At 39.8% G+C, this 26,936-nt stretch overlaps 1 protein-coding gene across 5 annotated transcripts in view; it reads right to left on the bottom strand.

The window, feature by feature from the left end:
- The window catches only part of LOC147315466 (uncharacterized), a 496,228-nt gene that overhangs the window by 249,378 nt on the left and 219,914 nt on the right, over window positions 1-26,936 (bottom strand). For all 5 annotated transcript variants that reach the window (XM_086258292.1, XM_086258291.1, XM_086258294.1 and 2 more), the window contains one exon: window positions 18,692-18,779. In XM_086258292.1, the coding sequence (XP_086114418.1) occupies window positions 18,692-18,778 (87 nt within the window). In that variant the 5' untranslated portion in view covers window position 18,779. The remainder of the gene's footprint in view (window positions 1-18,691; window positions 18,780-26,936) is intronic.

The following is a 26,936-nucleotide window of genomic DNA, read 5'->3' as shown; positions in this document are numbered from 1 at the left end:
GTCCCTTTGCCTTCCACTTACATACGTAACTTTGTCTTGAGGGCTGGAGGTGTGAGTGTGTGTGTGTGTGTGTGTGTGTGTGTGTGTGTGTGTGTGTGTGTGTGTGTGTGTGTGTGTGTGTGTGTGTGTGTAAGTATGTAAGTATGTAAGTATGTAAGTATGTGAGTCGGGGGTAGGAGACAAAGGATGCTACAACCCTGCCTTTTGCTGGCCAGTGAGCAGGTCATACATGTACATGGTTAAAGAAGACATCATCCAGCGTGGAATGGCTGAGGAATAGAAAAGCTTATATTTAGTTTGAATAACACAAAGAGACAATGACATGTTCATGTCACCCTTTATGTGCGTCACAACTGAAGCACAAACAATTCTTTGAGATGTTTGATTCCACAACTAAAGTTACAATCACATTAATTATCAGTGATATAAGTAAAAAATGCTGCTGTCATCACTTTCAGTGATGATTCAAATTCCATTCATTCATCAATTTGCTATATATAACCACTTATGTTTGCAAAGAAAATCTCCCAGAATGCACTTGGGGAAGGTGCTACCACCCTGTTGTATGGTTAAAAGACACACATACATTTACACCTACAGGCAATTTAGAGTTTGCACTTGAGCTGTGATGAAACTGGGCCTGAACGCAAAGCCTAAATGAGCTATTTTCACCAAATATGATATTTAACAATTTTTTTGCATTGTATTCATATTGTTTTTTTAGATCACCATCTATATTTTTGTTTATTCATTTACGCTTTACTAAAAGAGAAATAAGCATCTTTTAAATCAAATGGCATCCATAATGATGACACAAGCCAGCTCTGCAAAAAAAAAAAGTGCATAAATTAAGCGAAATCAACATTTGATTGACAGTCTTAATAAAATGATCATAAACTGGTGTCCAAAGTTTGCAAACTTGAAAGCAGCAGCTCTAGTAGTTTGCCTGGCTGTCGTCTGAACTAGTCAGTATATTTCAAAATTTCCTTGTATTTTCAGATGACTTTGTTTAGCAGATTGTTTCTGCAACTAGGGCCATAAAATAAGCTTTTTAGCCAATTTGGACATAAGGACCTCAGTCACCTTGTAACCTTACGTCATTGCATTTCTGGCATTCAAACTGACACAACAAAGAAAATATCTCACATTATTGACAACACATAAAAAGATTTAAGAGACATGAAGCTCAAAATAACGAAACACCATGAGCATAACCAGATACAGAAATATGTTACAGAAGTTGCATCTCTTAAGATGCAGTGTATTATGCTGCCAGCGCCTCTGAAACATCTACATCTCCTCTAGGAAAACTATCTGCTGAAGAATATCATCTGATTTGAAAACATCATCTAACAAAAGGAACAAAGTGGACCCATTGTAACAGGATCTTCCCAGCTTCCAATCATTTAATAACGCATTAACTACGGACAATTTCACACTTCTCTGTGGATTTTCTGAAAGTGAAAGTGAGCTCAGTTGGTTATATTGCTTGATATGTTGCTTAGCAGATAAAGTACAATTAGATTTGTAATACAAACCCTGTATTTTATTGTACTTTACTTCTTTCCTGAGTAGGTGATCTTTCTTTTCTCCAAAGACTTGAAATTTAGCAAAAATGATTCTGGGTGAACTGGATACGTGTTCAGAATCTGAGCTTAACCACTACCCAAAGTTGAAATGGTGCAAACTATTTTCAGATACAAATCCACAGCAGTGACAGTTCTTCAGTTTGTAATGTGAATGCACATGAATCAGAGTGGTTACATACAACTATTTGTTACTTTTCTGTCACATATAGACAGAAAATTTAAAACCAGTTTAGACGTTTAGGCACATACACTGAAAAGAGTATGATGCACATAGTTATGCAAGACTGTGACAGACCAAAGCCTTCAATCTGCCATGTAAAAGGCACATTTAACTCGTGCACACTCACAAATCGAGTTAAGACTCAATTTTTAACACTATTATAAAATTAGAAGAAAAAAATTCTAATTAACCTGAAGCACTCGCACATATACCATATACTGTAAAATATGTAACCTTTGACTGTCAAATTAGTGTTGCAACATAATTTTCCAATTAACAAAGCTTTCTAAAAGCTGATTAAACTATCAATCTCGCACCTCTTCCCCTCTCAAAGGAATAATAGATGAGAATAACTATATTTCCAAGCAAGCTATGGTGAGAGGAAACATCTGTAGCCTCTATTGTTGTATTGCCTCTTTCTAATCACATCTTTCCAGAGAATAAGTGAAAAAGAAATAAAGGGATGGTAAAAGAGAGAGTAGAGGAGGTGAATAAAGACAGAGATGAAGTGATAATAACTATGATAGAAGGGACAGAGAGGAGAGATAAATATAGCATATGAAGAGAAGAGAGCACTGATTAGACCTGGCTCAGGAGATGTCATTGTTAATTACCACTCCCTCACCCACCTGCACCACACGCACGCAGACCAGGGATACGTAGTATACATGAATACATACACTGTAACATGTTGGAAGATTACACCCACGTGGACAAAAAAAAATTACAGAAATAATGAAGCTGTGGGGGCATGCGGAAAGACTTTTGCATAGACACTGAAAGTTGATAAAAGTCTTTTGTATAGGAGGTAAAATGGGTCATGTTTTCCATTACATAGTTAATACAAACATTATTATCATGTTACCTACTGTGTATGTAAACTGAAATGAAATTAGACGTGATCTACACAGATGTAAAGTGGGAGGAGTCACTTATTTCTGCATTTGACTATAGACTGTGTTTTAAGTGTTTTATGTCTGTGAAGGTTCTCAGTTATTTTAAGTGTTTTATGTAACAAAGAGAATAAATTGCTGTTTTTCTTACTTTTTTAATTCCATTTACATGACACATTCGTTGTGTGAGCTACATTATCACCACTAAGTCATGTGATCTAGGTAAGGGTCTTTTGTGAAGTTCAGAGGCTCTATTTCAAGGGTGGATGTAGCCATCATGTCAGGCAGTCACTGTTTATTGAATTCTCTATTTAAATCTTGATGTTAGTACTTTGGTTACCACCATATTGTTTTGCTTGGCCCATAATTGGCCATTTTTTAAATGAGTTTGGAGTGCTAAGTTCAGCGGATCCATAAATTGAATTTGTGAGGTAAACCATACTATAGTGAGAATCCATTAAAATGTTTTTGCTTTTTTTAATGGCACCAACAGCATAAGTCTGCTACAGCTCTTTGGGGAAGGAACAGCAGGTTTTTGCATTTCAATGTTGGCTTAATTTTTCAGATCTTGCGGTTGACACTAGGTTTAGTCCCTATCTCGGATTGCCATGGAAGTTTGATCAGGACAACAGTTTAAATGCCATCATAGATCATTTTCAATTCCTTGAAAAAAAGTTACAAGAACGAGGACATCAGCTGACAAAGGCAGAAGTGAACTATGATTCCCCGAGTGCAATGGTAGCAAAAACCCCAGACAACATAGAATTCTGTCAGATTTGCTTCCAATGACAGCTAAACGATTCACAAAAGCTGATAAACTGTCCAAGAAAGTATATTTGCCTTCTTTAAATGAATAATTTATAACAGTGATGGCATGGTATACATGGTATACAGGGTGGGCCATTTATATGGATACACCGTAATAAAATGGGAATGGTTGGTGATATTAAAGTCCTGTTTGTGGCACATTAGTATATGTGAGGGGGCAAACTCCTCAAGATGGGTGGTGACCATGGTGGCCATTTAGAAGTCGGCCATCTTGGATACAACTTTTGTTTTTTCAATAGGAAGAGGACCATGTGACACATCAAACTTATTGGTAATGTCACAAGAAAAACAATGGTGTGCTTGGTTTCAACGTAACTTTATTCTTTCATGAATTATTTACAAGTTTCTCTTTGTTCACAGCCATTGACATGTCGAAGAGGTTAACACGTGAGGAGCGGATCGAAATTGTGTTGATATCTGGTGAACGCAATAACCGGGTCATTGCAGCAGATTTCAATGCAAGACACCCTACGAGACCACCCATCTCCCATGCTACAGTTAGCAAACTGCTTGCTAAGTTTCGTGAAACTGGTTCAGTGTTGGATTTGCCAAAATGTGGACGCAAGAAAACTGTCACTAATGAAGAAACATCAGTGGCTGTCCTAGCTTCATTCAGCAAGAGCCCACAGCGTAGCACTCGCCGCATGTCACTGGAGAGTGGCATTAGTCGAACATCCCTTCGGCAGATATTAGCTACTCACAAACGGCAGCCTTACAAACTTCAGCTACTGCAGCATCTCAACGAGGATGACCCAGATCGGCACACAGAATTTGCAGAATGGGCAAAACAAAAATTGGAACAGGACCCTCAGTTCACGCAGAAGATTTTGTTCAGTGATGAGGCAAACTTTTATGTGAATGGTGAAGTTAACAAACAAAACCACCGCTATTGGTCTGACACTAACCCACATTGGATGGATCCCTCCAAGACTGTTGGAACAACAAAAGTGATGGTTCGGTGTGGTATATGGGGTACAACGATAGTGGGTCCATTCTTCATCAATGGAAACCTCAAGGCCACTGGATATTTGAAATTGCTACATGATGATGTGTTTCCCTCTTTATGCACTGAAGCTGGCACGTTCCCTGAGTTTTTCCAGCAAGATGGTGCACCACCACATTATGGGTGCCAGGTCCGAGCATTCCCAGATGAACAGTTTCCTGGAAAGTGGATTGGTCGTCGTGGGCCAGTTGAATGGCCCCCAAGGTCTCCTGATCTGACCCCCTTAGACTTTTATCTTTGGGGTCATCTGAAGCCAATTGTCTATGGTGTGAAGATACGAGATGTGCAGCACCTGAAACTATGGATACTGGATGCCTGTGCTGGCATTTCTCCTGCGGTGTTGCTATCAGTGTGTGAAGAGTGGGAGAAGAGGGTTGCATTGACAATCCAACACAATGGGCAGCACATTGAACACATTTTATAAGTGGTCAGAAACTTGTAAATAACTCATGAAAGAATAAAGTTACGTTGAAACCAAGCACACCATTGTTTTTCTTGAGACATTACCAATAAGTTTGATGTGTCACATGGCCCTCTTCCTATTAAAAAACAAAAGTTGTATCCAAGATGGCCGACTTCTAAATGGCCACCATGGTCACCACCCATCTTGAGGAGTTTGCCCCCTCACATATATTAATGTGCCACAAACAGGACTTTAATATCACCAACCATTCCCATTTTATTACGGTGTATCCATATAAATGGCCCACCCTGCAGTGTTTCCACATACAAATTCTATGTTCTATGCCAATATGATAGAAAAAAAAACATTAAAAAACTGGTGGCCCACTCATCATCTGAAAACACCAGCAATCTGCTAACTTTATAACATTATGTCTACAATGCCTTGCGTATCCTATTGCCCAGTAACCCGTTGAATGGCTGTATGGCTATTAAAAGACATTCAGTATTGTTTCCCCAATGCTGGTGCACTAGCATTTAATCTTAATTCATCTTTAAACTGCAAGTTTACTTTATTGAATTACTCCTTGTGTAATGCTGTGGGTATAGTTTCCACTTGATAAACGTTTAGAACAGCCATGTTATACCAAGAGGATAATTAAAAGCATAACGGATTTAAAAATTCAAAAAAATGCACTTTCACTAACATTTTGTACAGGGTACCTTAAAATGTTCTTGCTTACTTTTGCTCTCCCTGCCCTTTTACCACACTGCACAATTCAAAGCCTGTTAGCCACATTAGCCAACCCTGCTTCAGCGCTCAAACGGCCCAAAGAAACCCAACGGAGTCTCAGGCCTTTCTCAAGCTGTGAATGAAATAGCTTTGCAATTTGTCCTGGCAGAAAACAGCATTTTGATCTTAATGAATGGCAAATGGCTACCATTAGAAGTGAGAGGGATTATTGGGAGGGGGTGGTTTATGGCAAATGCCTGCATGTGTGTGCATGTGTGTGAGCATGAGTCTGTGTATTTGTTTGGCATTTTTAGAAGGGTCTGCTCTGATCCTTCATTAAAAGGCTCACTGCAGGACCTCTTCATGGGACCCTCAAAGAGATGGGCCATGTTTAGAAGGAATTTTAATAAATCTCCAGCACACACACTGTTGTACAGAATCATTGCTGGAATATGTGTGTGTGTGTGTGTATGCATTGCTTCTTTATATGACATTGGTTGCACTGAACAGCAAGAACAAGATGGCATCCTGCCCAACCTTATACATGTGTGTATCTATATCTATAGGTCTGTGTGTGTACTAATGACCAGCATGTGCTAATTACTGTCTCTATAGGTAGAATGTACTCTGTGCTCTCATGCTGTTCTTCTCAGCCAATCACTGCACAGTATTGACATCCCCCTTAATTGCATTAAACAAGGCTTGGTGATTGGCTTATACTGCAGAGGCAAAGAAAAAAAAACGAATTCACTGACAGCTGGCCAGCTGGTTCATGGACCCACTGTATGTGTGTGTCTGTGTGTGTGTGATAATACTACCACCACTACTACTACTACTGCTGCTTCTGCTCCTACCAGGAGGGAATGCACTTCTGGACTAAGGGCCATTGCTCACACAAAGAAAACTAGACAAAGTAAACTTACCAATCAACTGGCAAACTGCTGCTTTTGATAGCGAAGCTTTATACAGTACAGTAATAGCCCAGTGGTTCCCAAACTGGAACTTGGCACCGATGAAATTATTTTATCTGCCATTCATTTTAGATGTAGTTAGATGTAGGATAGCTAAAGCCGTCAATGCAAAGATTTAAAATGGCAGCAGCGCATCAGTTTTCCTCTTTCACAAACATGATGAACAAAGAAAAAGATTTGGGTAACATACTGCAGGGTGGTATCCTGGACTTTTGGCAATATACCACAGTTAGGTCCATATATATTTAGACACTGACACACGTTTTGTATTTTACATGTTCACTAAAACATGTAAAATACATGTGGCAGCACGGTGGCACGGTGGTTAGCACTGTTGCCACACAGCAAGAAGGTCCTGAGTTCAATTCCACCATCAGGCCGGGGTCTTTCTGTGTGGAGTTTGCATGTTCTCCCCGTGTTTGCGTGGGTTCTCTCCGGGTACTCCGGTTTCCTCCCACCGTCCAAAGACATGCAGCTTGTGGGGATAGGTTAATTGGATAATCCAAATTGCCACTAGGTGTGAATGTGAGTATGGTTGTCTGTCCTTGTGTGTTAGCCCTGCGACAGACTGGCGACCTGTCCAGGGTGTACCCTGCCTCTCGCCCTATGACAGCTGGGATAGGCTCCAGCGCCCCCCACGACCCTGAAAAGGATAAGCGGAAGCGAATGGATGGACTAAAACATGTTCCAATTATAGTTATACAATAGTCATGGATATACTGTTTAGATTCTCAGCTTTCATTTGAGCTCCTTAACATGTCCCGCCCTCTTTTTAAATGGACCAAAAGTAATTGGACAACTGACTTAAAGGCTATTTCTTTGGCAGGTATGGACAGTTCCTTCATTATGTAATCACAAGCTATCCTTAAACAGAGAAAAAAAACATCCAAGAAATCACTACAATATTAGGTACGGCAAAACCTATAGTTTGGTACATCCTGAGCATGAAAGAAAGCACTGGTGAACTCAGCAACACAAAAGGATCTGGATGTCCGCAGATGACAACAGTTGTGGAAAACAGCCAACCAAGTGCACTCTCCACTCTCTCCACACTCTCCAGGAAGTAGGCAATCAATATCCAAGTCTAACATATGGAGAAGACTGTATGAAGGTAAAGACAGAAGGTCCACTGCATGAGTTGTAAGCCACCCATAGGCCCAAAGAACAGAAAGGATAGATTGGACTTTGCTATAAAAATGTAAGCCAGCACAGTTCTGGAAAAACATTCTTTGGACAGATGGAACCACGATCAACCTCTACCAGAATGATGGCAAGAAAAAGTATGGAGAAAAAAAGTATGGAGAAGGCGTGGAACAGCTCATGATCCAAAGCGTGCCACATCATCTGTAAAACACGACAGAGGCAGGTTAATGGTTTGGGTGTGCATGGCTGCCAGTGGCACTGGGACATTTGTGTTTATTGATGATGTGACACAGGACAGAAGCAGATGAATGAATTCTGAGGTATTCAGAGGCATACAGTCAAATTGATTGGGTGACGTTTCATAATACAGATGGACAATGACCCAAAACACACAGCAAAAGCAACCCAGGAGTTTGTCCAATTACTTTCAAGCTGAAATGAAGGGATTCTATTAAAAAAAACTCTTTAGTTACGTATGTTTATGCAGTCTTTTTGTTCAGTCCACTGGATTAAAGCTGAAAGTCTGCACTTCAACTGCATCTGTGTTGTTTTATTTAAAATTCATTGTGGTAATGGCGATTAGAAAAAAGTCAAAATATTCACGGACTTAACTGTAACCCCAGCAAAAGAAAAGCTGTACTGTTTCCTGGGGGCAAATCATGTGTACGCGTCTAACCTTACTGCTGAAGGAGAGTACTCCTGATGGAATCACTTCCAAACTTATCCTGCATTTCTTTTTTTTTCTTTTTTCTTTTTTTTTTTGTTTTTTTTGCCTATCCCATTTGGCTCTTTTGCCATCAGAATTGTTGTCTAAAGGCAAAGAAAGATGCCCAACGGATTTACTTTACCAAATTGACCATCCCAGCCTTGCCGTAATGGTCCATTTGATTCACCTTTTATTATTTATTTTATTTTCACTTGCTGAATACGGGACAGACTTGACTGGGGGAAAGAAGGGGAGAAAGAAAGAGGGAAAGAGAAACAGCTGAGAAGAGGGACGGGGGAGAAGGGCAAAAAACAAAAACCAACAGAATGGGCAGAAAAAGAAAAAAAAAGAAAAAAAATGCATATATCAATCACCTGGATCACCTGCTGAGAAAGAAAAAAGAAAACAAGCAGAAGAGAACAAGAGTAATAGAATAAACAACATCACAATGATATATGGGAATATGACAGTAAATACTAAATAAACATTATTGTGCAGCACATAAGATCAACAGAACACAGTGTGCTTTGAGGTAGGAGCCAAAAAGGGTGTAGTTTGTGGGTGTGATCACCCGTGTGTACACCTGTGAGCATGGACGCGCTTGTTTTTTTTTTTTAAAGGTTCCTTCATGTAATGATCTGCTAGAGGGTGTGGGGGGGCCACAGCCCCGTCCTCCAGGGCATGAAGCAGGTATGGAGGAGATCAAAACTCCAGACATCCAGAGGCCCCCAGAACACAAGAGACCAAGGAAGACCAACAGAGGGGCAGCCGCGCCACTGTCCCAGAAAGAGCTGAGGAGAGTCCCAGATGAGGGCTCACTCAGCAGCCACGGAGCAGAAGCCAGGGGGGGTTGCAGTGACGCGCCCGTGAGCTCCGCCGGCAGCCAGCTGTGCCTGAGTGACCGAGCCCCAGGCCGAGAGGCCGGGGGCACCCCACCTCCGAAGTGGCCCGAGCGAGCGAGCCCCAGGCTCCAGGCCCCGATAAGCGGCCGCCAAGGAGTGAGCCGGTGTGTACCTGGACGTACTCTACGAACCGGGTCTAGGTACCCTTGCCCCTGGAGGGGGGAACTGCACCCAGACCCAGGTGGTGTTACCCTTTTCCCTGCGGTGGGGGGAGGCACCTGCATTTTCTACACAACTTAAATAGTTGTGATTGGACCTCATATGCAGAATATTTTCATCTGGTGTTTATTCATGTATTCATTAGAATCTAAATTGATTCTTCTAAGAATCTAAATACTAAAAGGTTTTTGTCCTGGTGCATTAGTTTTTCTTTGGTTATTGTCCTGTTTCTGTCAGAATCTTTTTTTTAAAGTGGTCAGTCAAGTTAACCCTGCCTTGAAGCAAGCTATGGTTCCCTGGAACTGGAGTGAATGTGATTATTGTGTTTGATTTGACAATTCAAGCTCTGAGTTTTGCATGAATGCTGAATTGTAACTGCAGATAAAAAAAAGAATATGTTATGCAAAAATGATGGATTTTACACATTATCCTGTTTGTGTGAAAAATGCCCTTAAATGGAATTTGGAGCAAAAACGGAGATAAAAATAAAAAACAAACAAGCAGAAGATTCACATTTGAAAATGCACACTGTAGGACACACTTTGTCTGTCATCCATCCCCAGGACATTTTCTGCCATATCAAAAGGCTCGCTGCAAGTGTGGATTTAAAGACATCTCATCACTTTCTTCTTCGTTTTTTTAACAAAATGAAATGAGTGTTGATGAAAGGCAGCCATTTTGTTATTTGCATTGGAATGCGTTCTCCTTTCCAGACTTCTCCTAAACTTGGCTGTGGCTGGAAGCTGCATTCAGTTTTGTCTTTTGGGGGTTTTTTTTCATGCCACACTCCCACCCTTTGTCTTTCCTCTCTCATCTTGTGATCTTCCCACAACAGCACTAGGTGTCATTCCTGTTTGATGTGCAGAGAATGAATAAAGCAGTCTGTAATATCTACATAAGAGTCTCCTGTTTAGATATGCCAAGAATAAAATCCAGGCACCAAACTGCAAAGACATTCTAAAATGTGCATATGTGAATATATGCATGCACATACATATAAACAACAAACACTAAAAGAAAATAGACTTTTTTCTTTTTGCTTTGTGATCACTTGCAAATATTAGTGACCAACACTTTTGGACAGGTTGCCTGGTGGGAAGAAACCAGTCTCCAGACTATCACAATTTGACTTAAACTGACTGCAATCACCCTCAAAGATTTTGGACAAGGTATAGAAATAATTATGGAGGTATGGAGGTTGCGTAAGTAACCGGGTGTAGAAGCTTGGCCAAATCAAACATGAGGAACATAAAGAATGCGATTTAGATGCCAGATACGCCGGGGTCTGGGTTAACAATGGTGCTGTTGACCAACAGGGTGCCAGTGTAAACTGTGCTGAAATTTGCTGTTGCCCATAGACAGACAAAGAAGAAAGTGGAAGGCATGCGGTGTAGCTCAGGAGGTGGAGCGGTCCATCTACTAATCAGAGAGTTCAAATCACATGGTTGGTGATGCAATCCCTGATGCTTCAGTCTGCAGCCAGCGCGATGCTGAAGGCCAAGTTGCTCTCCAATCCATCCATCAGAGTGTGAATGTTAGATAGAAAACAGTTAGGTAAAGCGCGAAAAAAGAACTTTTATGAATGAGGCATGTTGCAAAGAACACTTTGAATTTTCAGTTAGAGCAGAAAAAGTCTATAAGAACAAGCTAGGTTAATAAGAGCTTGTTCTTATAAGTTAATAAGTCTTCATACTGAGAAAGACCACTGTAGGTGTGATGTTTGCTTTGCAAGTGTTTATTTGTTATACCCAGTGTTGGGGAGTAGTGGAATACATGTACCGCCGTTACGTATTTAAAATACAAAATATGAGTAACTGTATTCCGTTACAGTTACTGTTTTAAAAGGTGGTATTCAGAATGTAGTTACCACGACGGTATTTTCCTGTTTCATAAGGCTATGAACTCTATATTTTTGGTTTCCATGCCGGTGGAAACCCAAACAAAACACGCATTAAGAGTCTCTCATGTCTGTGTCTCAATCTCGCGGCCCATGTCACCTCTACTTGCGGCCCGCATAATAATGTGAAGAAATATTATAAAAAATTATTCACAAAAATGATTTAATATTCAGACAATAGGCAGAGTGTTACAGGCATAGCCCTAAAAAATGTAGCCTCATGGGCAGTGTAGCCTGTGCTGCAGGGAGAATGGACTGCCGTTATGTGTCTGTGAGCACCAGGGAGGGAGAAAAGTAAGAGATGGCACCGACCAGAAACGGGAGTTGGAAGCATGTAAATATATAATGTATATATACAAAGTTGACCCAGACAACAAAGTAAAGCTAGTTTTCAGCTACGAACCCGACACGGAACCCGACACGGAACCCGACACGGAACCCGACACGGAACCCGACGTTAGCCAGAGGTCTCTTTACGGTTTTATGCCTTTACGTTTCGGAGCCACAGACCTGTTTTATATTCGCGCAAAATAGTTTTCTATATGAGATCACTGCAAAAAGTGCAGCCTTACCTATTTTACCCCCTACTGTTACTCATTTTATATTAAGATTTAAAAATCTAGTTGGTATTGGTATGGCGAATAATCTTCAGTAAAAGTAATAAATCACACAGCAATAGTACATTCATGTAGTTGTAAAAAGCATGATAATATATTAAGTAATCCAAAGTATTCAGAATACGTTACTCTCATTGAGTAACGTAACGGAATACGTTACAAAATACATTTTGGGGCATGTATTCTGTAATCTGTAGTGGAATACATTTTAAAAGTAAGGGGGTAGTATGAGGGTTATACCCCCTCATTTAACAGTAGCTGTGTACGCTCAGGTTTGGGTACGTGATAAGAAGCATAATAATAAGGATTTCTAAATTAATATCTGGAAGCTTCAGAAATTCTAAAGACATGGTCCGTTGCGTTAGAAGCCCAACTCTTCCACTGAACAACAGAGATTTTGAAACGATGGTTAAAGACTGAGTAGCACATTATAACTCAAAAACATTTCAGCGACTACCTGAAATCACACTTTGTAATACAGCTGATCTATGTTCATCCTGTAAATGTGTACCTTTTCATTGCAACAGTAAACATCTGGCAAACGTTTGTAGCTGCAAAGATGCAAACATTTATCAAAGCACAACATAGCTCATGAACCAGTTAGAAGCAGTTCAAAATCTGGAAAATGTCTCTCTGTGAAGTTTGACTGGAACTTTTTTTATTTAAAATGCAGAGACATTTAGGGTCACAAACTAGAAAGCAATTAATGTGCTTCCCTTCTTATATGCATCCACAGAGAAAGCTGACTGAAGGGATTGATAACTCTTTGAACTGAGCCCCACTACAAAGCACCCACAACGTGTGTGTTGACTCAAAATCCTCCAAAATGGTTTCAATGAAAACAAAACAACCGAGGGACACTTTGGCACCATCTCTTGTTTAGATGTGATATGTTCAGATGTACATATAAAATGGTAATAATATTTAAGCAAATAACTTTTTTTAGTTTGACAATAATGTTTCATGAAACATGAGCAAAAAGCATCTATGCTAAGCTGTGACATACTGAGAGAAATACTAACTTTCTAACAACTGTTCTTGTCTTGTATTTTATTGTGATTGGCTTCTACCCCTTTTTTGTGGAAATTTTATCTAGTTGGCAAATCCAAATGCAAATCTTATAACAAATTTTAAGGTCAAAATCCATGCAAGAGAGCTGATTTACTTTTTAAACCAATCTTTATCGAGTATGTGGCTCAAGTGCAACTTGACTCTGATCCTACCCTTGTGGCTTGCTGGCAACTTTTTCCTTAACTTACTTATGGAAATCACTCCCCTATAGTTCTTCCTGAGGTCTAGAAGGAGGCTGGTGGCTGAAACAAAGCACCGTCTCTATTTGTGCATTTCCAGACTTACCAGCACTGTCCATTGACTGTCCTCGCTCCACGCCACACAGAGAAGGCATGGAGGCTGTGGTGTTGGAGGGGTTGTCGGTGGAAATCAGAGGGATCCAAGGGGAAATTAACCAGCACTTAGCTCCACACATGCACACCAGGCCTAGCTAGGAGACAGAGCTTCAGATCCAAGCATGGAGAACATGAAAGAGGCACCATCTCTACTGCCGAAGGGAGGAAATTCTCCCTCACCCCCTCTTTCACTATTGGTCTTTCGCAGTCTCTTAATCTTACTTGCATTTGCTCCCTGTCCTCATCTTTCAGTCTGCCTTCTTCCACTCGCCTTGTCTGCCTCTCTGTCTCCTTTCTAAGGAGGTTTTTGAGCATGCATGTGTTGTGTTGTTCTTTCTTTTCTTTTTCTTTCTTTTCTTTTTTTTTTTTTTTTTTGGTCAAACAAAATGTCCAACAGACATCAAACGTGTGGTGGAAAGGGAGATGTTTGGAGGGGGGCAAAGAAGAAAAATACACTATACAGTGAACAGGCTTCACAAAGGGTAGCCCTTTGACTAACATCCCGGGGACATAGTTTTATTCTCACACATACACACAGACTCATATGTCCCCTATGAGTCAGGGTCACTGCATTTACAAGGCACTTGGTGTACAGTGACATCATAACAGCCCTCCAGTAAAAAGAGAGGGCTGGGGGGAGGGGGGCTGAGAAAGACACGATTTAGATTTGGCAATAATGGCCAAAACATTTGACATAAGATTATATATAACAGTGCAGAAATAATGGCTGAGAACCAGTATTTTTGCACTGTTAAGTATTACTGAGTGGTACTAAATGAAAGACAACAGTACAAACGTCTTGATGCATGCTCAATCATCCAGGTAAGTAAATCTCCAAAAGTTGATTCTGTTCATCTGGACGTAGCGTTTTGTGGGAGAAACGTTTCATCACCCATCCAAGTGACTTCTTCAGTCTCAGCTGACTGCAGGTTTCCCCAATCTTATAAACAGTACATTTGTATAATGACTGAAACCAGCCCACTGAAGGAACAATGGGCTGGGAGGTCAGTTCCTTAATCATAATTATGCAAATTCTCATGACCATTGATCAACAACCACTGACCAAAACCCACTGATCAAAGACCACTGATCAATGGCCATGAGTACCATTCACAGAGATTTGGGGAATGGCTTCAATCACAGCATTGTAAGATGGCGAAAGATGTATCCTTAGGCCCCCTCCTTGATTCAGAGATGGTCTTTCCCTTTTCACGTAAATGGCCTCCTTGACTCCCGCGCTCAAACCAGCGTTCCTCCCTGTCCAAGATGTTACATCCTCATCACTGTAAGAGTGTCCACTGGCCTGTAGGTGTAAATAGACTGCAGAGCCCTGGCGTGACGAGGTAGCTCGTCAGGCCAGGGCTCTGCAGACTCCGCAGACTTCAAGCAACTTAAAAAAGTCCAGACGCTTTTCTTTCCAAGTTCCTTAGACATCAAGGGAGATATGGCTTCTTTTTGTTTATAAACTTTTACAAGACTGGACTTCTTTTTCAAACTACTGTAGATCAACTGTCGATAACATCTTATAAGGGGGAAATCTAGCACTGGAACGGCCGGTCATCTTAATGTGCATCCATTAGAAATCTGGATATTCTGGGTATTTTCACACGCTTAGCAAAACGCCTCCTCGCCCATGAAGATAATGAAGTATCAGCTGATTCTAACATATGTAAGCTTTAGTTGTTTCAACTTCATTTACTTTCTTAGTTTTAATTGGCAGAACTCAGTTCCATCGTCAGCATCTAAGCACACTTTACAGCCCACAACATATTAAATGCTTTTTCAAGTTGAGAGGCTGTAAGTGGAAACAAAACTATCATGTAACTTATTTTTAAAGTACACAGAAGATTCCATGACTAATTAATCAAACTAGGTTCAGAAAAAAGGAGTGTCTTTAGTGGGAGTAAATTTGTATGCTTGACTCTTGAGCCACAATCAAGAGTTGGGAGTTCGCCTTGTAATCGGAAGGTTGCCGGTTCGAGCCCCGGCTTGGACAGTCGGTCATTGTGCCCTTGGGCAAGACACTTCACCCGTTTCCTACTGGTGGTGGTCAGAGGGCCCGGCAGCCTCCCCTCTGTCGGTGCGCCCCAGGGTGGCTGTGGCTACAATGTAGCTTGCTATCACCAGTGTGTGAATGGGTGGATGACTGGTTGTGTAAAGCACTTTGGGGTCCTTAGGGACTAGAAAAGTGCTATACAAATACAGGCCATTTAAAAAAATAGACAGTGGTGGAGCCAGAACATTTTGACAGGGATGCTCAGGGCTAACCTACAATGCGATTTTCCTTTTAGCCGTACCAGAGCCATATGAGAGCGGTGACCAGACAGCTTGTAGCCACTTCTTGCCACCGGAGTCTCTGCCCCCGACAGCCCACACTTTCAAGCAAATAGAAGGAAATGCATGGGATACTTTTACTATAACAATGAAGGAATAACCTTGTGTATTTGTACTAAATAGCAAATAAATAACAGGTTGAGAGAACTTCAGGATCTTGGTTTACATTTTCTGTTTTTCTCATTGTTTATGACACCCCCCTCTTTCCTCTCTCTCTCCTCCCCTTCCCTCCCCTCCCCTCTCTCTCTGCAAGCCCACAGCCCAGCAGTAATTCTGTGTTTATCAACTCTTTATTATGGCCCTTCGCATCATCATTTACAATGGTAGCATCTGCTCATTGCCTAGCCTGAGCATGGGGCAAATTGCTTTTATAGGGAAAAAACAGCCAACGAGGAGACTCACACAAGAACACTCACACACACATGCACACACACACATGCACCCATGTGCACACACACAGACAGCAGTAGCCGTGCACAAACCCAGACACCCGGCCTTTTTGCAGCGGTTGTTAACTCTCATGGCAGAATCACACACAAGCACTTCTTCTAACAGGATCAAATGATTAGCCGGCCACCATCGGTGAATCAAAATGAGTCCCAAACCCAATGAGGGAGCAGTTTTGATTTTCCTTCTATTTTTTTTTTAAACATCTACCTGACGCCGCAGTGTGAAAAACAAATATCACATCTGGCCTCGGAGCTCTAATTTCTGTGTTTGGTTCGGTCTAATTTAGCCACTGCAGCAACATGGGAAACAGTGGGGAAGCAGAAAATGGCAAGACATCCTGTCTTTGTTGTTCGCATTTAACACATTAGCGCTCCCTAAATGATGGGGACGAGGAGATGGTGAGGTGAACGTGTGGAGGAAAGAAAAATTAAAGCAGTGCTTGTTAAGAGCCATCCTTCCAATTATGAAAAGCTTCATCTTGCAGGGAAGTGGAGTGCGAAGGCAGCAGTTTGGTTTTGTACAGATGTTTATGTATAATTGACATGACAACTGAATGTGAACTGCACTGAGGAAAATGTGATGAAAACACGCTAGCTGATGTGATGGATGAGAAGATATTCCATGAAATGCTGCTAATAAAGGAACCCTGAAGTGTCTTTTGTTTTTTAATTTATTTTCAAGGTTATTTCTTGAGGAATTAAGATTGCTCTTTATAAACACCATAAATAAATAAGACAATGGTAGAAGACTATTGATAGCCTCTGTTGAAACTTGCAATAAATTGTAAGGTCCCCAAGTTTACCAAGTGATCATTATGTCCCTGAACATAATGATTGGAAATGTATAACCACCAGCATCATCTCCTCAAGAGGGCTATATGGTGTTTCTGTTTCTCGGGTTTGACTTGAATTATATAACAATTTATGAATCAGAAAAAGGTCAAAATACAGATTAAAGAATGTAAAACATTATATAAGAAGCAAAAAAGGTTTATTCTACCTCAAGTCACCAAAAACTCACATTTCACACTTACCATTCCAGTTTAATTTCGAATTTGCCAAAATTAGTTTAGTAAGGAATTGAAAACTTTTTCTCACAGTTTCAGATGCATTAGTCATTTTTAGGGTTAGTTCGTTCTTAGAAATAACAGAACATCAACAACAATTTGAAGCATCATGAAAGAAATGTGAATTTTAGAGTGTTTATTGTGACACCAATGTTTTTTGCACACTAACATTGGGTTGATTTAATGGAGCCTTCCCATTCACACATCACAGCTATTGGGGCCTCAGTGTCTTGCTAAGGATACTTGGCTACAATTAAAGGAATCTGCTTATTTTTGGATGGCATATTATTATGTTTTTAAATATGAAATGAACTGTGCCAGTATTTATAATAATTCAGCCTGACAACTCACACTTGATTTATTAGAGCATTTGAATATTACTACAGTTTGCCGTCTAGGCTCATTAGTCTCTGCAAATATAGCAGACATAGAAACTGGGGAGTGATGAGTAAACATCCCTCAAGAGCCTACAGGTGGGTCCCGGAGTTGGTGCAAAGACTGAAACAGTAGGCGGAACTATAGGGTGGCATCAACACTGACATGTCGGGTGTAATACAGTTCTTACCTACAAGTCATGTACTATGATATGGTACAACAAGTTTCTAATGAAAGATAATGATAATTATTAATAATAATAATTTTGAGCAAGTTTCTGACGTGTCATTCCAAAGATATTTCATAAATAAAACTATACCAATAAGAGTGACATAAATAAAATATAAACTAAACTCAATTTTAGCAACATTAACAGTACTCAATATAATTTGGTGTTTTGTTTCTTTACTGGACAGTTTGTGTTTATATCACTGCGCAGTGACATAAACTCAACCTGTTAAGAACAGATTGCCATGGTCGTAGCTGTCACTCAGTGCAAAACTCAGACATTTTTCTTTGCTCTGTGTGTGTGTGTGTGTGTGTGTGTGTGTGTGTGTGTGTACTGATGGTGGGTGGCGGTGGGGGGTTTGGATCAAAGATCCTTGACATTCACACACACATGCACAGAAACTACATTAGGATGCTGCTTGATGCCATTGCCCAACAGGTCTTTAGCACACAGTTGCTACCGTGCCCAGAAGCAACTGAATAATGAGTTAGCATTATGTGATGTTCAAACACATAAGTGCTGCATGTACTGTAAACAGCTGTTTCATATTTATCCCAGACACAATCCCTGTTCCAAGATACAATCCAGTATGTTACCAGTTTAATGTCCATATATAGAGCATAAATAAATCCAGACTAGGTTTATACTTTCACATTAAAGTGCTATGACCTCTTTGTGTGAGATGCAGCTGGCATAATTTATGGCCAGTGTGTATCATATTCATAAAAGCAATGACTGAAGAATGTACATTTTCATATGGAGGCTCACCTTTATAGCAGGAGCCTCTGTGTTGTGGATATTAGGTTTGGGAGTCCCCTCTGTTGTAAGAAGCGTCTCTGCTGGGACCTGGCTCATTCTGTGGGTGTTCATATAAAAACACAGAAAGCAAAAGAAATGATAGTTATTCACAAGAGTGATGTTAAATTATAAGATGATTTAGATGTTATTACTCTTACTATGTTGTCTTTTAATTTCTTTTTTGTTTTGTTGTGGTTTTTTTTTTTTTTTTTCAAATCTTACAATCTCATTCTTCTTGGAGTTTTTGGTAAAAATTAAATATCATCAGGATTCTCCTACAGCAAACACCAAAATAACCTCGCGACTCTGAGAGAAGCTAAAGACTTAATTAAAAAAGAACTACATTTCTGTAATTCTTATAATCTTATAATTTGAAATCAAATTTTATTGTTAAGCTTGTAAAACTTTTAGCTGAGATTAAAAGCTGCTGCTGGCATGATCTCTTGGCACCAGACAGGTGATATTAAAAACAGGTTTTCCTTTTTCTGTCTGATGTACCTGTTAAATATTACCTGTCACCCCTGAGACCCCTCAGTTGAGAGCTATTCATTTGTCTGGATGCACGGAAAGCTTTTGAGAAACTAGAAAGACAACTACTAATTTCATACTTTGGAAAGGGTTTGGCAAAACCATTTTTTTTTTATTAATTAGTGTATACAGGTCAAGTCTCTTGAATTTGTATTAAGATTCTTAAGATTTTGTAATAGCCAGAGGAACAAGGCAGGGTGCCTGCTTTCACCGCTTTTCTTTGCTGCCGAGCCCTTGCATTAGTCATTTGTAGCACACAGATATGAGTTCTTAATGGCACATGGTCATAGATAAGTGTTACATTATGCAGATGATTTTCTTTTATTCATATCTGACCCCCATGCTTTTTTACCTTGTGTCTTCCATACTCTAAATAGGCTTGAAATGATCAGTCTCCTGACTTTTTTTTGCAGAAAAATAAACTGTTTTCTGAAGAATCAACTGTATTGTAAATACCTTTCTGTCTTGCTCTGTGTTATTGAAATATTTTGTGGCTAACTCAACAATGGAAAGCTTGGATGCCCCCCATGGTCAAATTTAAGTATTTTTAGTTCCATGCTTTTTCATCAACTCGCTTATTTATTTCAATTATCTGAAAAAATTCTGAAACAAATTCTAGAATATACAAAAACAGAGGCATGAAAGGCACCTCAAAGCTTTTGATCTACTGCTGGGCTTCTAAAATGCAGGAGACCCAGTTTTATATTGCTGATTGAAGACCATTGTTTAGTCTAGCTAGCATATTGTTTTGTTAAAAGATAATTTTGTTTAAACAAATAACTTTTTTCTTGTTTTTTTCAAACATAAATAGGGCAGATACTTTCCATCTATTAATGCTTTATATGTACAATGACTTAATTATTTGTAATGTAACTTCAAAACTGAAAACTTTCACTCTTGCCTGAGAAACCTCTGTGGAAGGGCTCTGAAGGCATTTTGTGGAATAACTAAAAGGTTGCAATGTTTACTCTCACTCTTGAGTTCCTTTCCTCAGTTCTGTTCACTCTTTAAAATAAAATAAATTTACTTAAAGAATTTAACTAACAAATTAGATAATTGGAATTGAATCAAAAATAAAAACATTATTGCCAGAATATAAAAAAAAAATCAAGTAGAATCATGTGGCACATTGTGCACTCAGTTCATCTTTAGCACAGACAACCTTAAAGGACTGAGTTCTTACAAATAAAACAAGTGTCCCTGTGATCTTCAAACGATGATATGATAGAATTAACACAGAGAAAAGGACAAAAGGGTTCAATTTGGAAGGCTGTCCCTGTAAGTGTGTGTGTGTGTGTGTGTGTGTGTGTGTGTGTGTGTGTCTTGTTATGCTTCTTGCCAGAGCCAGAAACACACGAGCAGAGAAGACAGGGAAAGTGAATGACACCCACCATATACAGATTTATTATAATTATTATTCGATTTTATTGAAAGTCAGCTTTGTTGCTTGTTTAACCAACACAACTTTTATGAGAGTCACTGGATATCGGGATGTGTGTGTGTGTGTGTGTGTGTGTGTGTGTGTGTGGCCTATCAGTGATACAGTGCTTTTTACGGTGTCAGGTTTTGGGTTGTATCTGCTCGGCGTTTTGAAAACCCTCCTGGTCCAATCATCATACACTTTCTCTTTCTGGGACGCTACACACAGACACACACTCAGTTCAATCTACACACCATTACACACTCAGACACAGACCTTGTTTATCAGACAGAATCCTCTGACTTGTGTGTATGTGTGCACGTGTGTGGTGTGAACCGGTGCGCATGTAAAGCTGACAGTGTTTCCCTTGTGGGGTGCAGACAACAAACAAGGTCCCTGGTGGTTTTTACTGAAAGAGAGGATACAACACCCTCTCACAAACACAAAGACACACAGAACTCTTAGATGTCAGCTGCTTCATGCCAACCATGGCCATCTGGTTTATGTAACCAGCTCTGGCATTGTACATTTGACCTCTCTGGCTGTGTGTTTGTGTGCATGTGTGTGTGTGTCTGTATATGTGTGTGCACTGCTAGGTGAGGGGCGAAGGATATCGGTGTACATTTGACCTCCAGATTCTTTATTGCGCTGCCACAACCACACTGCTGCACCCTCCAGGGAGTGTCCTCGTATGTCTTCATTTCAGACAGAAGGAGGAGGGAGGACGTGCAGAAAAGAGCACGAGAAGCCAAAATGGCTAAGGAAGAGGAGAAGGCAAGAAATCACACTCTCAAACACACACACACACACATGTCCTCAGATAGAAAATTAATAACCAGAGAGGATGAGCCTCCTAAGTGACCGTGCTGAGCTCAGGGTGAACCATAAACCATTCCTGTGTTTTATTGAAATGCCATCGTCTTATCTTTAAATCTCCCAAATAGCAGCCAAACTTCCAGAGACACAACTGTGTGTGTGTGTGTGTGTGTGTGTGTGTGTGTGTGTGTGTGTGTGTGTGTGTGTGTGTGTGTGTGTGACCTGTAAAGGTAAATTTGAAAGCACTGAGAGAGCTGTAAGCATTCTGACAAAGACTTTCAATCACCACTCCACTACAAGTGTAGGAGGCTTCATATGTGCAACTTCTGAAGGTAGCTGAGCGAGCCTTTTGAATGTGGTATTTTAAGAGCTGCAGTGTTATTTTTGAAGAATAGTATGGTGAAGAGACGTCAGAAAAATGACACAGGCCTTCAAAGTATTGTACAATGGATATAAATTAACAGAAGACTTGGGATTCCCAGACATGCTTATGATGATTTTTTTCCCAAAATAGCTTTCACATGTGTGTCATGCCAGACTGAAAATGTTAGGACTGTGGATTTTAAAGCTAGTGCTGCATTTGTATTGATATGGTCTAAAGGCGTATTGTACAAAATTTGGTGGATGAAATAAAAATAAATAAATAGTTGGAAAAACAGCAGAGTGAATGGATTCATGAGCATAAAACTGATGTAAATCACATTCAGTGGAGACTCAAACAATGAGTTAAACTGTTTCAAAGTTATTCTACTAAATTTTACAGTTACAAATTACAAAGATGAATTTATGTTAGCCCCGTAAATAATTGCCAGAGAATGCTAGTTTTATTTGTTTTTTAAATTTGGGGATTTTATTGAACCTTTTGACAACTAAAAAATTAAATTAAACATTAATTTGCATGTGAGAATTTAAGTGTATTATTTTGCTATATCTGGCATTTTTGTCTAAATTATTGCTTAAAATTTTCTGTTTTTCAGGAAACAAAATACTGATGAGGTCTTAAAAAAATCACAAAAATTATGCATCAAGTATAACACAGCTGGCATTAAAGGGTTAAAGAATGAATCTCGATGAATTATTATTAAAAGACTGTTGCAACCGTAAATCAAGCTAACACTAGCTTATGTCAATACAGGAAAAAATATTAACATTAAAGTAATATATAATTTAAGATGTGAAAATTATATTTACCATTTCTTTGCAGTGTTGCTATATCTGTTATTGTGTTAATTATGTACCTGAATTGTTAAGAAAAAAAAGCACACAGCTGCAAAAGCAAACAGCAGTGCTTTTGCAGCTAATATAATATAATATTGACAATAGTTGTGTTTTAATACATATAAGCTGTAGAAATGTAATAATAGCAGGTAATATCCCAGTATAACCTGCTTCTGTGCCACTGCTTGTGTGTTCTCTTGGGTCATCCACCAGGGCACTGGCACCTATCTGAGGGTGGAGCCTGAGTGCAATTTTACCCCCAGTCCAAGATTTCACAAATGACCCATCTTGGTAAGTGTTGGCTTTTTGTTTTATCCAGATGTTAAATGAAGAAACTAGAAGATGTTATATTTCAAGTGAAGTCATACGCTGATTTTGGCATTAGAGGTTTTTGAAAAACGTTTTCCGTAACCTTGGATGGATCACCAGTGACCTGGTTAATGTTAAGGGGTTAATATCTAGGAAATACACTGGAGCTTATATAGTGTTTTTCTACTCTGCAGACTAACTGCAGACTGAAAGCACCTTTTAATAAAAGCCAGTTTTCAGTTTCATTTTGTTAATAAATTCTTAGATTATGTTGTAAGTGCGTTCTTATGCTTTTTATGGTAGTACTAGTATGCTTTTTATATGGAATTTGTAGACCATTTGCTTAGCAAAAAACACTTGTCGTAATCAAATGTAGCCTTGAGCCCTCTCTGTAGCTCGGTCACATATTGTTAGAAAAAAATGCCAGAAAAGAGGGAGATAAACAAATCTAGCCACTCTTCATATTAAGGTTGCTTCCAGCATAAATACAATGACAAAATGAATGACAATATCAACTTAAAACTGATATTTTTAAGTGTCTTTCTTTGAATCTGCTAAAATAGTTGCACCTAACAGGTGGCTTTAGTGAGGGAGAAAAAGCAGGTCATCTACTAATTGGAGGGTCGATCCCTCACTGCTCCAGTCTGCATTCCAAATATCTTTGGGCAAGACACTGAGTGTGTCTGAGTGTGTGATGGTGTGTCGATTGTTCTCTGATGCATCTATTGGAGTATGAATGTATTAATGTAGAAAAAGCAAAGATAAAAGGGAATGAGGGAAGTTGCAGAGAGTGCTGAGGAAGAGTAGGAAAGCGCTGTATAAAAACCAGCCCATTTAAAGCTTTAGTGCAGGCTCTGTGATTAAGATGTCTGAGAGAATTAATTTCTGTAATATTGGCTATCTTTAGGTCCTGCACGAAACCTTTCTTGGAGTCGTAATATTTCTAAAAAAGAGGCCAGACCTGCCCTGCAGTGCTATCAACTGTTTTAATTATCTGTCTGAAAACAAAGTGTGACATCCCCCCTCCTTTCTTCTGAAGCAGCTTTTGACCTGATATGAAACTTTGTCTTGGAGTTAATCAGAAATTTTGCCTTCTTGCATGCCAGTTGTAAAGGGGATATATCCATCCAGGCATTAGCATTAGAAAGAAAGAAACGGTGGAAATGAGAGGAGAGGAGAGATTGTTTGGCTGCCATCTTAACTGAGTGTGCCTAGCCAAGCCCAGCCAGGAGAAAATATAAACCCCAGAGAATAAGGCTTATTTTGACTGGTGGCCAGTTAGGGGATAAGAAGCTACAAGGGTGTGTGCGTGTATACACTTTTGTGTGTGTGTGGAGAGAGGTGTGTGAATCATTGAGCATGCATGCCATAAAAGTAGCCACCCGTCTCAGGTGTATATGTGTGTCCAAATCTGCATCTAAAGCCTTTTCCACTCACTCCTCCATTTCCATAAGGATAAATGTCATTAGCCAGGCAGCTAGCGGCAAGACGCTACTTTTCTCAGAGTAAGTGTGAGGGGTGACTTTGTCCCTAAGAGAGAGAGTGAGTGAGAGAGAGGTCTGATACACAGACCAGACACAAATCCTCTTACTCGAAAAGAAAGAGAAGGTTTTCGGGTGGCGGCTTAAATCGGCCATTGTGGGTCTACTTTAAGACTTCCTCTGATGCCTTTCTGCCTAGCGCTAATGTAAATAAATGAGCCCCAGTAGGAAACTGAGTAGGAAATGAGGGCAGAAGGTAGAGGGGGATCGTATTCCTTGCTCTGACTATGTAACACACAGCTGGCCTGACTGGTAACAGCACCTTTCATTGTGGATGGGGGTCCGCTGTGTGGGCGATCTTAGTGTGTGGATAGTTACACTATCCTCCAAAGAGGAGAAAAAAGATTAAAGGGAAATTTGTCATAATAATATGGACATCCTGATATGTTTTCCTGGTTGAGTGGTGAAGGCTAGAAGCACTTTCGTGAATTTCCTATTGACAGCTAAATCTCACTACTACACCGCTATCTGTAACAGTACACACTGCACCAGTGATCATCAAGATGAGAGAACACAGTTAGGTTCCCAATCACACCCCACCTACAGAAAGTGTTCCTTTTTCCTCAACTACTACAAACACAACATAGCCCATATTGAGCCATAACAACAAACAACAGTTAAGACAATAGCTTCATTGCATTTATGATGGTACCCCATAAAGGCATGGTCACACCAGAGGCACGTGCAGTAAGTGTGAATACTAAACCATGGAAATTATCCAAGGATTTGCTCACAGAGGGGCCGTAAAGCCATGCTTATGTTTATGTTGCCCTAAATTACTTGCTGCTGGTTGCAGCTCTCATTTGATTAAGAATTTTTTTCCCCTCCTAAACTAATTTTCAGTAGTTGTAATCAAAGAAATGTTAAGGAATGCTGGGATAGGTTCCAGGCATGGATGGATGGCACTGACTAAACCTAAGCAAGTAATTAGCATCTGAAACCTACCATACTAAATTACTGACAAAAAAGGTGATGTCGAAGTGGTTCCAGATACTCTTATGCTTATCTTTTGATGGAAGGTCTGGTCCAAGGTCAGATGATTGTGAGGTTTTTGTTCTTCCTCACTGTGAAAATGACGATAAATGTGAGTTCCTATGCCTTAAAAAATGTTATTAAAGGGGTAAAAATATAATGAGAAGCAACCAAGGGTTTGACCAAGCAGCTGTGACAAGTTAGGAGTGAGAATATGTTGCTCCGTTTGCTATTTACCATGAGATAAATTTGAACTCATTCGTGGATTAAGATTTGACTAAGTCATGGCTGAGAAATTTGGCAATGAAATTTACCCAATTCTATAGATTTAAGGACTTTAAGTCTTCATTAAGTGGTCCTCCTATAAATTGATCAAATTATAGCTGAACATGTAGGCCAACATACAGTACAAAACTGCAAAACACCTTGTTTCTTTATATTTTGCAAGGGAAATGGCAAACAGGTGTAACAATCTAGTGAAATGTACAAACATAGATGGAAATATTGTATATAAGGCAACAACATAATTAATAATGTGTATGTGTTAGTCCCCATAGGGAAATAGTTCAACAAACAATGTGAATGAAGCTGAAAGGCCATATTTGGTATGACCACCTTTATTCTTCAACTGAACTCTCTAAGGGAAACTTTCTTGTAATTTGATGATTGAGCATGCATCAAGACTTTCTTGTCATTTCTTTATAATGGATTGCATTTATATAGGCACCCAAAGTGCTTTACAATTCCACTATTCATTCACACACTGGTGCAAGCAAACCATAGTTGTAGCCACAGCTGCCCTGGGGCAGACTGACAGAAGCGAGGCTGCCATATCGTGCCATCGCGCCTACTGGCCAACACCAGTAGGTGGTAGGTTAAAGTGCCCAAGGACACAACGACTGAGACAGAGAAAGCTGGGGTATCCAACCGGCAACCATCCGGTTACAGATGAGCTTCCCAACCCCCTGAACCACGGTCGCTTTAAGAACTTTAAAGACTTTAAGAAGTTGTTAGGAATAGCTCTCCAAGCTTCTTGAAGGATATTCAAAGCTCTTCTTTGGATGTTGGCAGCTTTTTGTTCTGTTCTCTGTCAAGATGATCCCACATCGAGGTCTGGGCTCTGGGAAGGCCAATCCATGACTTCCCCATTGTGTTTTTTTTTTTAGCTTTAAAGGGTTTGGATGAGGTTTGGATAACCTTTTTCCTTTAATAAATCAAATCATTTACAAACTCATTTTTGTATTTACTTTGTTTATCTTTGTGTAAAATTACAATTTTGTTTGATGATGTGAATCATGTAAATGTGATAAACATGCAAAAAAGAAAGTGGGTACACTCTTTCTCACATCATTGCATGGCAGGTTTTGAGCCAATAGCTCTTTGGCTAAATCACCCTGTTCACCTTGTTGCA

Source organism: Aulonocara sp. 'chitande type north' Nkhata Bay, linkage group LG13, assembly GCF_057382095.1.
Source record: "Aulonocara sp. 'chitande type north' Nkhata Bay isolate Kocher_YH1m ecotype deep benthic linkage group LG13, A_spYH_male_GT1.1, whole genome shotgun sequence".
NCBI classification, from domain to species: domain Eukaryota; kingdom Metazoa; phylum Chordata; class Actinopteri; order Cichliformes; family Cichlidae; genus Aulonocara; species Aulonocara sp. 'chitande type north' Nkhata Bay.
Note: the sequence above shows the minus strand (reverse complement) of the source record. Positions and strands in the feature narration are given on the sequence as shown.